The sequence below is a fragment of the Cervus elaphus genome, chromosome 19 (assembly GCF_910594005.1).
Source record: "Cervus elaphus chromosome 19, mCerEla1.1, whole genome shotgun sequence".
NCBI lineage: Eukaryota > Metazoa > Chordata > Mammalia > Artiodactyla > Cervidae > Cervus > Cervus elaphus.
In genome coordinates this window covers 13,634,093-13,648,629 of record NC_057833.1, presented here as the reverse complement: position 1 = coordinate 13,648,629, position 14,537 = coordinate 13,634,093, and the positions used below count along the sequence as shown (strand labels likewise).

General features: G+C 39.3%; 1 protein-coding gene across 1 annotated transcript; it reads right to left on the bottom strand.

Annotated features, from left to right (window-relative positions):
- Window positions 1-288: 288 nt before the first annotated feature.
- LOC122675892 (cytochrome c-like) lies at window positions 289-11,827 on the bottom strand. Its single transcript, XM_043875072.1, has 3 exons — window positions 11,785-11,827; window positions 6,354-6,406; window positions 289-582 (listed from the first exon to the last, which is right to left on the bottom strand). The coding sequence occupies exons 1-3, from the start codon at window positions 11,825-11,827 to the stop codon at window positions 289-291; spliced, it is 390 nt and encodes a 129-aa protein (XP_043731007.1).
- Window positions 11,828-14,537: the final 2,710 nt, after the last annotated feature.

Below are 14,537 nucleotides of genomic sequence, written 5' to 3'. Positions count from 1 at the left end.
GAAGAGCTGAACACTACTCATCCAGACATGACTAAAGTCCAGTCATGTCTTTAGAAGGGGAGAACAGAGAGAGTACTTGCTGAACTCACATTAGTATCAAAATTCAAAAAGCTGACAGTATTAATTTAACCATGAGTCAGTCTATATAAATCAGGACTATCCAAAATAAATATCCTACCAGCTATTCATGATTGGAACGCTGCTATATGAGGTCTATTTAAATGTGGTACACATAAAAAAGCTCATGAGACATTTCTGTTTTGTAACAAACAAGGCAATGCACAACTATTACTCATTAGTAGCTTTTCTGAGATAAGTTATTAGGTCTGCCCTTTCTGCCATCTTTTTAATGCCCGTGAAGATCATTTTTGTTCCACGAATGTACTTCTTGGGATTCTCCATATACCCCATCAGTGTCTCCTCTCCCCAGGAGATGCCTTTGTTCCTGTTGGAATCTGTGTAAGAAAATCCAGGGGTTTGACCTGTCTTTTGCCCAGAAAGACCATGGAGACTTGGCTCAGTCTTGTGCCTGCCTGCCTTTTCCATGGTATGGCACTGGACACACTTCTGAATAAAAATCTTCTTGTTTTTTCAACATTACCCATGTTTAGATTGTTCTCTTTTCACAATGTCCTGCTCTTCAAGTCCAAGGACATGCAGGTCTGAGCCTCTGTCCTGGTAGGTTCCTCTAATTCTGATGACGTTGTTAATTATTTACTCTCTTTACAAATAAGGAAACCAAGGTTCAGACTGGCTTTGTAACTCGCTTAAGGTTATGGAATAAATGAAGGGACTGGAAAATTTAACTCAGATCTGCTCAGTTCCAGCTCCAATGGATCTTTCCATTTCACTGGAAAGTCCCTCACAGAAATGCCCAGTTTAATGGTGAGGAAACCGAGGCACAGATAAAATAAATCACTTAAGAGATGTCCTCTAGTTGATGTGTGATTGAGGGTCAGTATGTGAGATGTTCAGGAAGCCACATCTTTTTTCCTTTTAACACTTTGATTTAGCTTATAAAAGATCACAGTCTGTTACTTTTAGAGATTTTCCAGCTTTGGGGATTAGATTTTGTTTTTCTTGGCAGTGTTCATATTTGAAAGCAGTATATTCGAACTGCTTTCTGGATTTAACTCGAAACAAATGAAGTAAAATTATACTCACACTCCCTGCTCTCTTCCAAATTATGAACTCAAAATTAAACTTTCTGCTCAGAACATCAGCATTTCAGCAAGCTATAATTCTCACTTTGCCCAGCCATCACAAGTGAGAAAAGAGGAACTCTTGCACTAACAAATCCCTGTTGATAAAACAAACCTTTTTTTCATGAACATTCTGTCTTAAGAAAACAAGTAGCTAGAGCACTTGTTAGTTAATAATAAAACAAATTCTTCAGTGACTACTCAGATGAATGAATATTTTTTAGAGGCATGGGGTATGTAAGGAATTTTAATCTAGCCTCTGGGTTCACTCCCCCACACAACAACTGTAGAGAAACCACTGGCCTCTGAATGATGAATGGCCCCAGACTCAACCAGGAGGGAAGACAAGCCCAATCCTATCATTTGGCATCACTCTTTTTAAATTCCTGGGTGGACTTCTATTTTGGCTGTAGCTGACGAATGGGCTCAGTTGAAGCACTTTGCATACATTGTAAAATGACCATCGAGTGTTCTCCTCTTATGCCATCCTGTCTCTTTTCACCCTATCCATAAAATCCCAACCCCAACCCCCAAATACATCTCAGCCTCTCACAGACACACTTCTGCTAGCACATCTCTAGCTGTTAAAAAGTTCTATTCATTAATTTCAAATTAATATCTTGGGGGGCTCCAGGCCATGGGAGAAAAGAAATCAGGAAACTGAATTAGTAAATGACAGAGCAGTAAGCAGCTTAAATGAGACTTCTTGCAGCTCTTTGCCTGTGGATGACACAGAATTTCTGAGCTTAGAAAAGCTCTTTTCTTTGCAGGTGGTACTGTGGGGATACCGGAGATGCGGTTCCACGATCATAGATCACAGTCTTACCCATTTGTTTTAGTCTCTACTGCAATACTCCACACACATCCCCACCCCCGCCCGCCTTCTGTGCAGTCAAATCCTACTTGCTAATCAGCCAGGCTGAACGAAGGGTTAAGGCTGCAGCCTTCCATGCCAGCAGACGCTGCAAACATTTCACGTTCACTTTCTACAGTCAACCCTGTAGCTCCATCTCCTGTAAAGCCTTCAGCATTTGCAGAAGTATTATTTCCTCTCACCTCTGTCTGGCTTAGACTTGCAGCTGACTAGGTTCTATAGCTTAGAAGTCCAAACTCACCCCTGCAGGGTCTTACCTAGAGTCTGTCTCTCCTCCCCTGCTTGGTCCCGGAAAGCCTCAGGGCCTCCTGTAACCTTGATGCTGCCTCCCCACTGGAAGTTGAAAGCATCCTCCTTGGCTGCATTACTGCACATTTTCCTAGTAAGCTTGGGTATTTTTTTTTTTTCCTTCAGCTCAAACTTCTTCAAACAACACCATCTCTATTGACCCTGAATTTCTCTAGCCCTCTGTAAGGGCCTTACCAACTGGCTAGGCCAGAAGAGAGACTGTAGAGGGCAAATTGGGGAAAGAAGGTTTGGAAACTCACCTGCACAGCTGCAAGGAGAGGAGCAGACACAGGATGGGGCTGCCTGCAAACTTCCCAGGGACCATCTGCAGCCAAATCTCTTGGCCTTAAAGCGACAGGGCGCTTTTCACCATATAAGGAAGACAGTTTCACTTGTCTGCTTTGGGACCTGTTTGGGCAAAGCAGCTCCTTCTCTGGACATTGCAGAGGCTTAAACCGACTGGGAAAATCTGGAGCCTGTCAGTTCAAGAGGATCTGCACATAGTAGGCAGCTTGAAAACTGCTGGATAACGTACACGCATGGTATTTGGCAGGCCATTTTAAAGACTGGAAGACCCTTTATCTGGGGCTTGCCCCCTACAGAAAGGGTTTACAGTGACTGGGAAGTCTGCCTCAGTGGCAGGAAAGGGCTCTGCTCCTATTTCAGGTTTGGCTTCCTGGAAACAAACCAATGATCTTGCTCATCTCAAAAAGAAGAGGCAGTTGGTCCTGCTTCCTTCAACATTCAGAAGAGTACAGCAAAGTAGTGGGGCTTGTGGTTGGAGATTTTGCTCGTTTAAGATGCTTTAGCAGTGCTTCCCTCAAAACGAGGGAAATGGAGATGATTTTGCTATTTCAGCTCAGCTGGCAGAAGCCCTTCCTAAACAGACACACACACACAGATCTTGACCAAGGACACCTCCACTCCTGAGCATCCCTTTCAGGCCCCCTTGGCTGAAGCCCACCGCTGAAGTCTGAGGAGCACTTTAATCTTAACCAGCAGGGATAAGAATGTGTCTTTGGAAAAGCAAACATGTTCTGTTTGGTACGGAAAATGTTTGAGGTGTATTAGAAGAAATTGTAAAATGTTAGATTCTTAGGAAAAAAGGGGAGCTTAATTTAGTTATCACTTGGATGGTCACATACTTTTCTCTTCTTCCTTCTTTTTTGCTTAATATATTTAATGAATTAACTATTAATTTTTAATTGAAGTATAGTTGATTTACAATATTATGTTGGTTTGAGGTATAAAACATCTACGATACATGTATATGCATGTATGTGTGTGTGTGTTAGTCACTCAGTCATGTCTGACTCTTTGTGACCCCATGGACTGCAGCCCACCAGGCTCCTCTCTGTCCACGGAATTCTCCAGGCAAGAATACTGGAGGGGGTTGCCATGCCCTTTTCCAGGGATTGAACCTGGGTCTCTTGCATTGCAAGGAGCAGATTCTTTACTGTCTGGGTCACCTGGGAAGCTCATATATGTGTATGTGTATATATATTCTTTTTCCTTATAGGTTTTTACAAAATACTGACGTAGTTCGCTGTGCTATACAGTCCTTGTTGGTTTTATATATATTAGTGAGTATATGTTAATCTCATCCTCCTGATTTATCTCCCCGCTCCCCTTTGGTAATCATAAATTTGTTTTCTATGTCTGTGAGTCTGCTTCCGTTTTGTGTATAAGTGCACTTGTATCTTACATACCCCAGCTCCCCAATACACACACTTTTTTTTCACTGAAACTGAATATTGTTTCTTTATTGCCAGGTGACTACGCCTAATACTTGGTATCTGTATCACAGATTTCGGATTAAAAAAAAATATATATATATATATAATTTGGCCCTTGACTCTATAGTCTCATACTACCTTCATATTTCACTTTCTTACATAGATTTTGAGTCTTTAAGGACAAAGGTCACTTCATATCCTCCCATACTCTGCTTAATACCTAGCATGGAACAAGCACAGAGCAGGCAGGGAAATACTTGTTGGATTAAATCAGTTGAATAGGACCCAGGGTTTTGTATAATGTCTACCTAGTTTTATGAATAAAATGTGTTTTTACTAAAATTATTGTTGTTAACTAAAGCCATGATTCCTTTTCTTGATCATCCCTTTTATATCAACTAGTGTTTGTTTTCCATGCCATCACATCTTCTTCAAGGGGAAAGGTTAAAGGAATTTCTTTGAAAGTAATCATTGTGATAAACTCTTTGACCTAGCAATCTATTCTTAGAAATTTAATCTAAGGAAATAATTACACAGAAGCAAAACATCTGATAAGTAGGGATGTTCATTACATTGCTGTCTGCAATAGCAAAAGCAAGAGATGACCTGAAGGCTCCAAAGTCATTTATCTTGATACATCAATAATAAGAGTTCACATTTATTGATGGGTTACCATGTACCAGGCACTGTTCTAAGCACTTTAAGAAAATTAATTCATTTAATCATGACAGACCCGTGTGGTTGGAGTTGTCATCAACCCCATTTTACAGACCAGAAAACTAAGGCACAGAGGTTAATAAACTGACATCTGAATTGAGGTGTTTTGGCACTAGCGTGTAGAGTAGCATCATCCTAAGCCCAAGGAGGGCATGGTAATCCACTCCAGTGTTCTTGCCTGGAGAATCCCACGGACAGAGGAGCCTGGCGGGCTACACTCCATGGGATCACAAAGAGTCAGACACGACTGAAGTGACAGAGAACACACGCACTCATCCTATGCTCTCATCAGGACTCATTGAGCATAATAGGCATTGAGGATAGACAGAGTAATAAAATTAATCAAATGGCCTTCACATAGTCATTAAAAATAATAATTATGAAAGCTCTATACAAACTTGGAAACATGCTTATGATATAAAGTTAACTGAAGCAGAAGATAAAATACCTATAACTACTGTTAACTGTCTATAAGAAATGGAAGGCCTTATGCAAAACAGAAAACAGTTACATAATAGTTTTGGACTATGATATGATTTCTCTAAAACTGTCTTAAATGTTGTTTATGGTTTTCATTTTAAAATTGATAAGAATTAATACTTGTTACAAATACATTGACCTTGGCATTCTTTTGGCTCTAAGCCTATTCAAATGATGCTATCAGCCTCGATTAGTGAGTGTCAAGAGGTTCTTTTGGTGGTATTGTTATCCCAGGGGAGCTCTCTGCCAGCCGAGTGATTCACCACACTTGGGGAAGGGACCTGTATGTCGCATCCCCACACTACTGTTCCGTCACCCTTGAATTGACTGTACATCAAAATATTTTTCAGTGTCCATTTTCACCTAATATCTTATGAGTTGTGGACCTGCCCTGGTGGCTCAATGGTAAAGAATCTGCCTGCCAATGCAGGAGACGTGGGTTTGATCCCTGGTTGGGGAGATCCTCTGGAGAAGGAAATGGCAACCCACTTCAGTATTCTTGCCTGGAGAATCCCAGGGACAGAGGAACCTGGCGGGCCACAGTTCACGGGGTCTCAAAAGAGTTGGACACGGCCTAGTAACTAAACGACAACAAGGATAAAGCTTTATGTGATAGTGTTTTTCAGGAAAGAAGTCTAACTTACATTTTTCCTTATGTAGGAAGGCTTCCAGTGAGGGATTTTAAATCATAATATTTATCAGTAAACAAACAGATATGTCTCAGAAGATGGGCTTATTCTAGGATTAAAGAGGGCAACTATGGGAGTAAATTAACTAGCAATTAAGACATTATTTGTATTGCTTGAAGCCGTTGAGGGTTGTATGAAATGAATATATTTATACCTTATAAGGTACTGCAAAATCAAACAAGTTAAGGTCTAAAAAACAAACTGAAAACTTGCTTCAGGAGGCATTAATATTTTTATAGTTTTGATCCATTAATCATACTTTCTTTTCTAAAATTGAAAGTGAAACTCTCCCGTGTCTGACTTGTTGTGACCCAATGGACTATACAGTCCATGAAATTCTTCAGGCCAGAGTACTGGAGTGGGTAACCTTTCCCTTCTTCAAGGGATCTTCCCTAGAAGGTCCTAGGGATCGAAGGTCTCCTTCATTGCAGGCAGATTCTTTACCAGCTGAGTCACGAGGGAAGCCCAAGAATACTGGAGTGGGTAGCCTATCCCTTCTCCAGGGATCTTCCCGACCCAGGAATCGAACCAAGGGTCTCCTGCACTGCAGGCAGATTCTTTACCAACTAAGCTATCAGGCAAGCCCTTTCTAAAATTACGTCAGAGATATTCTCTCATGGGAGAAGGGAAAAGAAAGGGGGAGGAGGGACTTCCCTGGTGGTCTAGTGGCTAAGACTCCCAAAGCAGGTGGCCCGGGTTTGATCCTTGGCTAGGGTACTAGATTGCACATGCCACAACTAAGACCCAAAGCAGCCAAATAAATAAATATTAAAAAAAAAAAAAAAAAGGAAAGGGACAGGAGACCATGTGATTCCAAAATTCCAAATAAATGCGTAAATAAAGATTTAATAAACTTAATAACATGTCTGCTGCTGCTGCTGCTAAGTCACTTCAGTCGTGTCCGACTCTGTGCAACCCCATAGACGGCAGCCCACCAGGCTCCCCGGTCCCTGGGATTCTCCAGGCAAGAACACGGAGTGGGTTGCCATTTCCTTCTCCAATGCGTGAAAGTGAAAAGTGACAGTGAAGTCGTTCAGTCTGACTCTTAGCGACCCCATGAACTGCAGCCTACCAGGCTCCTCCATCCATGGGATTTTCTTGTCTAAAGGAAAGTAAAGGTTTTTTCCTAATAAAATGTTAATAATGTAAACTAAAATTTCATAAAGCTGTAGATTGAGCAAATTTATTTAATATTCTTTTCAGCTAAATACATATTACATAATATTAATAGTATGTTACCCCTTTTGGAAAAGAAAAAGCAAGTATAATAAAACCCAAACAAACAAAATAAACTAAACAACAGGTTGAGTAGTAGGTATTAATCCATCTTTGCACATGATGGTTAGAAGCATCAGTAAAGAATATAATTTTTCATGCATTATCTTTATGTTCAAGCTTAAGGTGAAGCTTATTCTTAGGAATGTCAAAGTTACATGTTTTTTTTTTTAATTTACATTTATTTTACAGTTTTATATTTGTTTTTCTAAAAATATATGTAGATGCTGATTGTAAAAAGTGAAAAAGGAAAGTTCCCACTAAGTCCCTTATGGTTTGTTTGAGCTCTTTTTTTTCTGAACATATAAATGAATATTATTGATATTTGGGGTGTACATTTCAGCCCCTTGTGAGTCCATGCTCCTTCTGAAGGTGGGAATCTACTCAAACTCTGACAAAATTTGATGTAAGTCTACAGCATCCTGGGTTTAATGCTGAACCCTGGGGATGCAGCTATGACAGAATGGGCAAAGTCTCAACAGTCATGAAGCTTACAGTCTCAGGGGGAGAGAGACCAATAGAGAAATAAAGGAGAAAATGTCAGGCAGTGATAAACTCCTTGATGAAAATACGATATGTGAAGGAGATAACGGTGTTGCTTAGAAAAAGATTTTCTGAATTCTTGACTTTGAAGCTGATATCTTTCTTCTTAGTTCCTGTAGCACTCCACCTTGCAAATGGTTGGTACTCAATCAATACTATAGAATCATTTATTTATTTTAGAAATGTGACAAAAATTTCTATTTTATAACTTCTTTGGTTCAGAGAGTAGAATTTATTTTTTAATCTCCAAATCAGATGGCATTCTCAATGGCTTTTTTTTAAGATTTTTTTTTTTGATGTGGACCATTTTTAGTCTTTATTAAACTTGCTACAGTATTGTTTCTTTTTTTTTAAATGTAACATTTGTTTAATTTTAAAAAGAAGGCATTGTCAACTCCCAGCAGATTGTTCTAAAGGAATTCCATCAGCTTCTTCTAGTCATGCTACAATTTAAAGCAATGATTCTCAAAGTGCAGCTGGGGTCAACAAGAACAGCATCTCTTGGAAAAGCCTTTGAAATGCAAATTCTTGGGTCTGACCTCAGCCTACCAAAGGTATTGTGGGACTTGCCTGGCTTTTTCCCCCGTGGTTAAGACTTCACCTTAAAATGCAGAAGGTGCAGGTTCGATCCCTGGTCGGGGAGTTAAGATCTCAATGGCCTTTTAATGTAAGCTTCCTCTTCTATGTTTCTGGTATATTGCCAGCTGTCATTTATACTAGTTACAAAAGAGTAAATGCAAAAAAAAAAAAAAAGTCAAATTCTGGCCAAGAAACATCTGCTATATAGTTGGCATTATTCTTAGATGACCTTCTCTTCAAGCCATTTTGGAAACTCCCTAGTTGTACTTCTGTAAAGGGTTGCACCTGGGGAATGGCACGGAGGCTTTTATGAGGAGTGCTATTACAGGCTTCTCGCCAGGACTGAGCGAGGAGAGGCTATAGCAAGCTCTATTTTATGGGACAGTGAGGTTAGCCATTTACTGTTCCCATAAGCTATTTCACTTGCAATAAAGGTCAATGGGCCTTTTTAGGAAGGAGAGCTAGGCCCCTGTCTAAAACGGCAGTCAAAAAGACAGGCTACTTTAGATTCTTCTGGAAAGTGGCAGGATGTTTATTTAGCTGGGAGAGTGGTTCAATATGATCAGCTGATGAGTAAGGCAATAAGAATTCACCGATTTCAGGGGGGAAGATTGAAATCCTAAGGTAGCTTGACCGCAAAGCTAAGCAGGGCGTGGCTCACTGTGGGTCTGGTTGCTACCTTGACACATGAACTCTGCCAAGAAATACATTTCCTACTTGGCACTCTCTATCCTTAGACTTTCTGGGAAGCTTATGTCATAAACTACCATGGTTTGCAACCCTTGGCATCTGCACTTCCAGTACGGCAGAAGCAGTTCCATTAACAGTGTATTTTTCTTTCTTTCTTGATAGTTTTAAAGAAAAAAATCAAATTGGGTGGGTGTTTCTTTAAAGATAGGATAGGATACTGGGCTGCAAAGCTTTTGTTCACTATCTCCTAAAGAAATTTTGAAAAACTATGCACCCTGCTTCAGTTTTATGTTGTAATGTAAAACATTTTATCAAAACCTTGAATAGTAGCAAAGGGTATAATTTATGGTCTGTGTCAATACTGGCTTTTTCAAAGTGATATGTGTGTGTGTGTGTGCGCGCGTGTGTGCGTGCGCGCGCTCAGTCCTGTTTGACTCTTTGCGATGCCATGGACTCTAGCCTGCCAGGCTCCTCTGTCTATGGGATTCTCCAGACAAGAATACTGGAGTGGATTGCCATTTTCTCCTCCAGGGCATCTTTCCAACCCTGGGATTGAACCCGCATCTTCTGTGTCTCCTGCGGAGACACTGAGGGCAGGTTCTTTACCACTGAGCTGTCCAGGGAGCCGTTTAAAGTGATATTTACTTAACTTGTTGTAATAAATCCAAGAGAATGTAAATACTATAGCAAATTGATATCCACTATCATCCACTAAGTAATAGTTGCAATTTTACATCTTTTTGTTTTCTCCTTCTATTTTTATTTCTATTCATTTCCATAATTTTATCCTAATAAAATGTATTTTTGTGATTAAGAGTATTTATTTAACTATTTCATGCACATGACAGTGTGTGTGTACTCAGTCTTGTCCAATTCTTTGTAAGCCCATGGACTCTAGACTGCCAGGCTTCTCTCTCCATGGGATTTTTCAGGCAAGAATACTGGAATGGGTTGTCATTTCCTACTCTAGGGGATCTTCCTGACCCAGGGATTGAACCCACGTCTCTTGTGTCTCCTGCATTGGCAGGTGTATTCTTTATCAACTGTAGCGCCATACTTCTGTATAAAAATAAAGTAAAATTAAAGCTTTTAAAAAAATCTGTAGTCACAAGGTCTGTTAAAACAAACCATCTGGATTGAGTTATCATTACAGTCATTACTGAAAATACCTGTAGCAGAGACAATGTGTGTTCACCACACTCTTTTCTGTTTTTGGAGGTACAGGAAGTTTATATTTCTTAGTTTCCCATTGGGAGTGTGAACAGAAATGATGTATTGTTTCCTGTTCTAGTTAACAGTGAGTTGAGCTCTATTTCTTTCTCTCTTTCCCTTTCTCTGTCTCCTTCAGTTTCCCTGTTGGAATCCTAAAACTCTGAGATGGCAAAGATGAGAGATGGAAGCATAATGATCTAGGCTCCCCTTGGAGGAGAATCCCCAAAGAGCCTCCTTGTCTGAACTGGATTGTGATATAAAAATTAGCAATACACTTTTGGTGTGTTAAGCCATTGAAGTTTTAGGTATATTGGTTACTAAGGTAACTTATACTATCCTGATTAACATATGCCATAACTGATCAAAACAAGATGGATATATTATAACTTTTGATAGTTCATTATTAAGAAAAATAATTTTTAATTTTTGAAAATGCATCTCAATAAAAACACCAAGAAATCTTGTTCATGTAGATGGAAGTAGAGGTAGTTATAGCATGTCTCCCAATTGAATTATATGCATGTCTTAGTACAAATCACCATAATGAGATTTTGTAAAATGAGAGAAACACTACAGGAGAATTGAAATAGGAAAGAAAGGATTTCTTAGGCAGTCAATTTAAGGAACAAGTTATATAAAATGTAAACATCTAGAACTTAACTCCCTTAAAAATCTCTATGTCTATATACCCCTTCGAAAGTCTCTATGAGTGTCCAGCGACACTTGTATTTCACATTTAAGACACATCTAGGAAAAAGGAAGAAGAGTCAAGGGTGGAGTGTCTCCTGACCTGATCCTCTTTTGGCTGCTGACCTTCACCCAAATCCTTGGTCTATCTTTTCTACCCTTCCTTCTGACTCCCACTAGCTCACAGTGAAAAGTATCCTGATGAAGATTAAAGTCTGTAACATATAGAGAGTTATTTTAAATCAAAAAGAAAATGATGATTACTTCAGAAAAAAATGGGCAAATGATCACAAATGTCAATTCACTAAAGAAGAAATACAAAATCCTAATACCCACAGAAAACATTAAAGCCCACTTGGAATTCATAAATATGCAACATAAAACAATGAGATACCATTTTGGAAATACAATTGGAAAAACTAACCTTTAGTGATGTTTGGGAAGAGAATAACGTCTAGAGAGCAATTTGGCAATACATGTCACAACTTTTTAAAAAATACATAAAGTTGAGCTAGCATCCCATTTCTGAACATTATTCTAAGAAATAATCATGAATAGGTTAAAAGAAAAAAGATTCAGCCTTGAGCTTTACCACAGATTTTTTAGCCAAGGTTCTTTTCGTCACAAGTATTAGGTTGCAAGGTATCTTTCATTTGAAATGCCTATTCTCTTCTACATTTTCTGGTTCTCTTAGTTAAAATTCTTGATTGATTTAGACTGATTACTTGCTGAGTGCCGATTGATTGGCTGACTTCATCCAATCAACTATCATTTGTCTGGGAAAAGAAGTGCCATAGGACACACGGAGTTACTTCTTCCAGGGGCTGTTTGTGGAGTGAGGGCTAGGTGCTCCATGCGCCATAAGAGACAGGGAATGAAATCAGCACAACCTATCCAGAATGGTGAAGAAGAGGAATCGCTTAAAAGCCCAGCCCAGGATATGAAGTGAACTGTGACACCATGAAGTGAGATGATCATCCAAACTGTTCTTACAGAAGACTATTCCAGAAGACATAGAAATATATTTCTGATATATTTCTATTTCTAGAGGAAAGAACATGTTGCAAAGAGAATAAACAGGCTCATCTTATTTTCTAAAATGTTTACATTTATAAAGAAAGAAAGTACCATTGGCTGAATTCATGTTAAGGGCACTGAATGTCTGTGTCACCTACCCTGCCCTCCCCCTCATTCTAATATTGAAACCCTAACTCCCAATGTGATGGTATTTGGAAGTGGGATCTTTGGCAGGTAATTGGGTTTAGATGAGGTCAAGAGGGTGGAGCCCCCAGATGGAATTAGTTCTCTTAGAAGAAGAGGAAGAAACTAGAGTCTTCTCTTCCTTCATCATGTGAGGATACAACAAGAAGGGAGTTATTTGCAAACCAGAAAGAGGGCTCTCACCAGACACTATGGAACCTGGGTCTTGGACTCCCCAGCCTCTAGAACTGGGAGAAATATCAACAAATATTTGTTGTTTAAGTCAGTCTATGGTGTTTTGTTAGAGTGACCTGAAATAACTAAGACATAAATGATATATATCAAAACTACCATGGTAGAAATATTTGGATGGTGGGATGACTGATTATTTCTTTTTTAAAAGAGAGTTCATCTTTATTTAAAAAATTTTTGGCTACACCCTGACGCATGTGGGATCTTAGTTGCCCGACCAGGGATTGAACCTGTGCCCCCTGCATTGGAAGCACAGAGTCTTAACCACTGGACTGCCAGAGATGTCCCAGTGATTATTTCTTATCTTTATGAAACTGGTTTTTCTAAATTAGTTAGTTAACATTTAAAAGCATTTTAAAAGAAAGACATTAAGTTTTAGAGGTAGTTCTCCAATCTCTTAAGAGAACTGAAAAGGAACAAATTAGAATCTAAATTCTGGATGAGCTAAGGCCAAGGATTCAGACGAGAAGCTGCAGAACGTGTACCTGATTGCTGGCTCACTGTACAGACACAGGCTTTGTTCATGAGCAACAGCAGATCCTAAAGGCTGGAACTGTGAGAGGAAGAGATGCTACTGAAAGGACCACCCCCACTGCTCTTTCTGGTCCCCACTTTCCTCCAGGAGCATGGATGTGAACTCTTAAGACCCTTCAGTTATACTGTATGATTTTACATATGAAGACATGTAAAAGGGAAAAGAGAACCAGACACAGAAATAGAAGCCCCAGATCTAGTCTGATTGCTCACTAGTTGAGTTATCTTAACGAAGCTACTAAACCTCCTTGAGCCTCCTTGGAGACAATAATAGGAAATCCATTTTCCTTATATACTTCTTGTGACAACTGAATGAGATAATATGTGAAAGTGCTAAAAAAAATGATATGATACAAATATGCACATGCACATTTTACACAAAATGTGTTTATTACAAATGTCTATGTGTATATGTTACACAGTTGTGGATATAATAATCAGAAGCTTAGTTCCCTGACTTGACCTTGACTAAGTGTAAATAAAATGACAGATCACTGTGGACTTGATGAGATGCCTTGAGAAGGAAATGTTCTGTTGATCCAAATGTTTTGAGAACTGTTGCTTATTACTCTTTTCCATAAGACAGAAAAGAGAAAGTTAGAGAATATTTACTTTCTGGTGAAAAGAAGAGCACAATAAACAGGGACTATTGTTGGAAGACAACCTAGGAGAACAAAGGTCTTATTTAAATTTAAGTATTTGCCTACAGTGTTTCAGAAAATAATAAATGATAATTCATGTTTACTGAGAAGACACACTAAGGTTTTCAAATATTAGCAGTGAAAGTGAAAGTCGCTCAGTCACATCCGACTTTTTGTGACCCCATGGACTGTGTAGTCCATGGAATTCTTCAGGCCAGAATATTGGAGTGGATAGCCTTTCCCTTCTCCAGGGGATCTTCTTAACCCAGGGACTGAACCATGTCTCACGCATTGCAGGTGGATTCTTTACCAACTGAGCCACAAGGGAAGTCCCAAAATACTGGAGTGGGTAGCCTATCCCTTCTCCAGAGGGTCTTCCTGCCCAGGAATCAAACCGGGGTCTCCTGCATCGCAGGCATATTCTTTACCAACTGAGCTATCAGGGAAAAATATTAACAATAAATACAATTTCCTATACGGTACATGTTTTACAAGCTTTGTGGCAATCTCAGACTTTGTGGTTAATGGTCAAATATATATGACCATTAACCACAAAGTCTGAGATTGCCACAAAGCTTGTAAAACATGTATGGTATAGGAAATTATATTTGTTCACTTGGCTATAAAATATGTTATAGGAAATTATATATGTTCCCAGACTGAATATGAGCTCTTTGCTGTGGATAGTAAGCCCATTTCTCAGTCAGCAGACTTACCAGCACAATTAAATTGGACTCTCACATGAGTCCAAACACTTCAAACACTTGATTCTAGCTTTCTCTTGGTAGATCATCTGAAACAAAGGTGCTTCTGGAAGAGTCAACTTCAAATAGGATGAAGTCTGATTTATTTCACAGTGTTATCTGAAATTCCCTCTGGGGAGTGACAGTGGGAAGTGAGAGGAGAAAAACAAACTTCTACTATATGAACCTGTGTGT

Excerpts from the sequence above, each read along its gene's own strand:
- LOC122675892 (XM_043875072.1), bottom strand. The coding sequence starts at position 11,827 with ATGGAGCACCTAGCCCTCACTCCACAAACAGCCCCTGGAAGAA. Across the intron at positions 6,407-11,784 it reads ACAAACAGCCCCTGGAAGAA|GAGACCTTCGATCCCTAGGA; the intron begins GTAACTCCGTGT and ends CCTGCAATGAAG. Across the intron at positions 583-6,353 it reads ATCCCTTGAAGAAGGGAAAG|AAGATTTTTATTCAGAAGTG; the intron begins GTTACCCACTCC and ends TGAAAAAACAAG.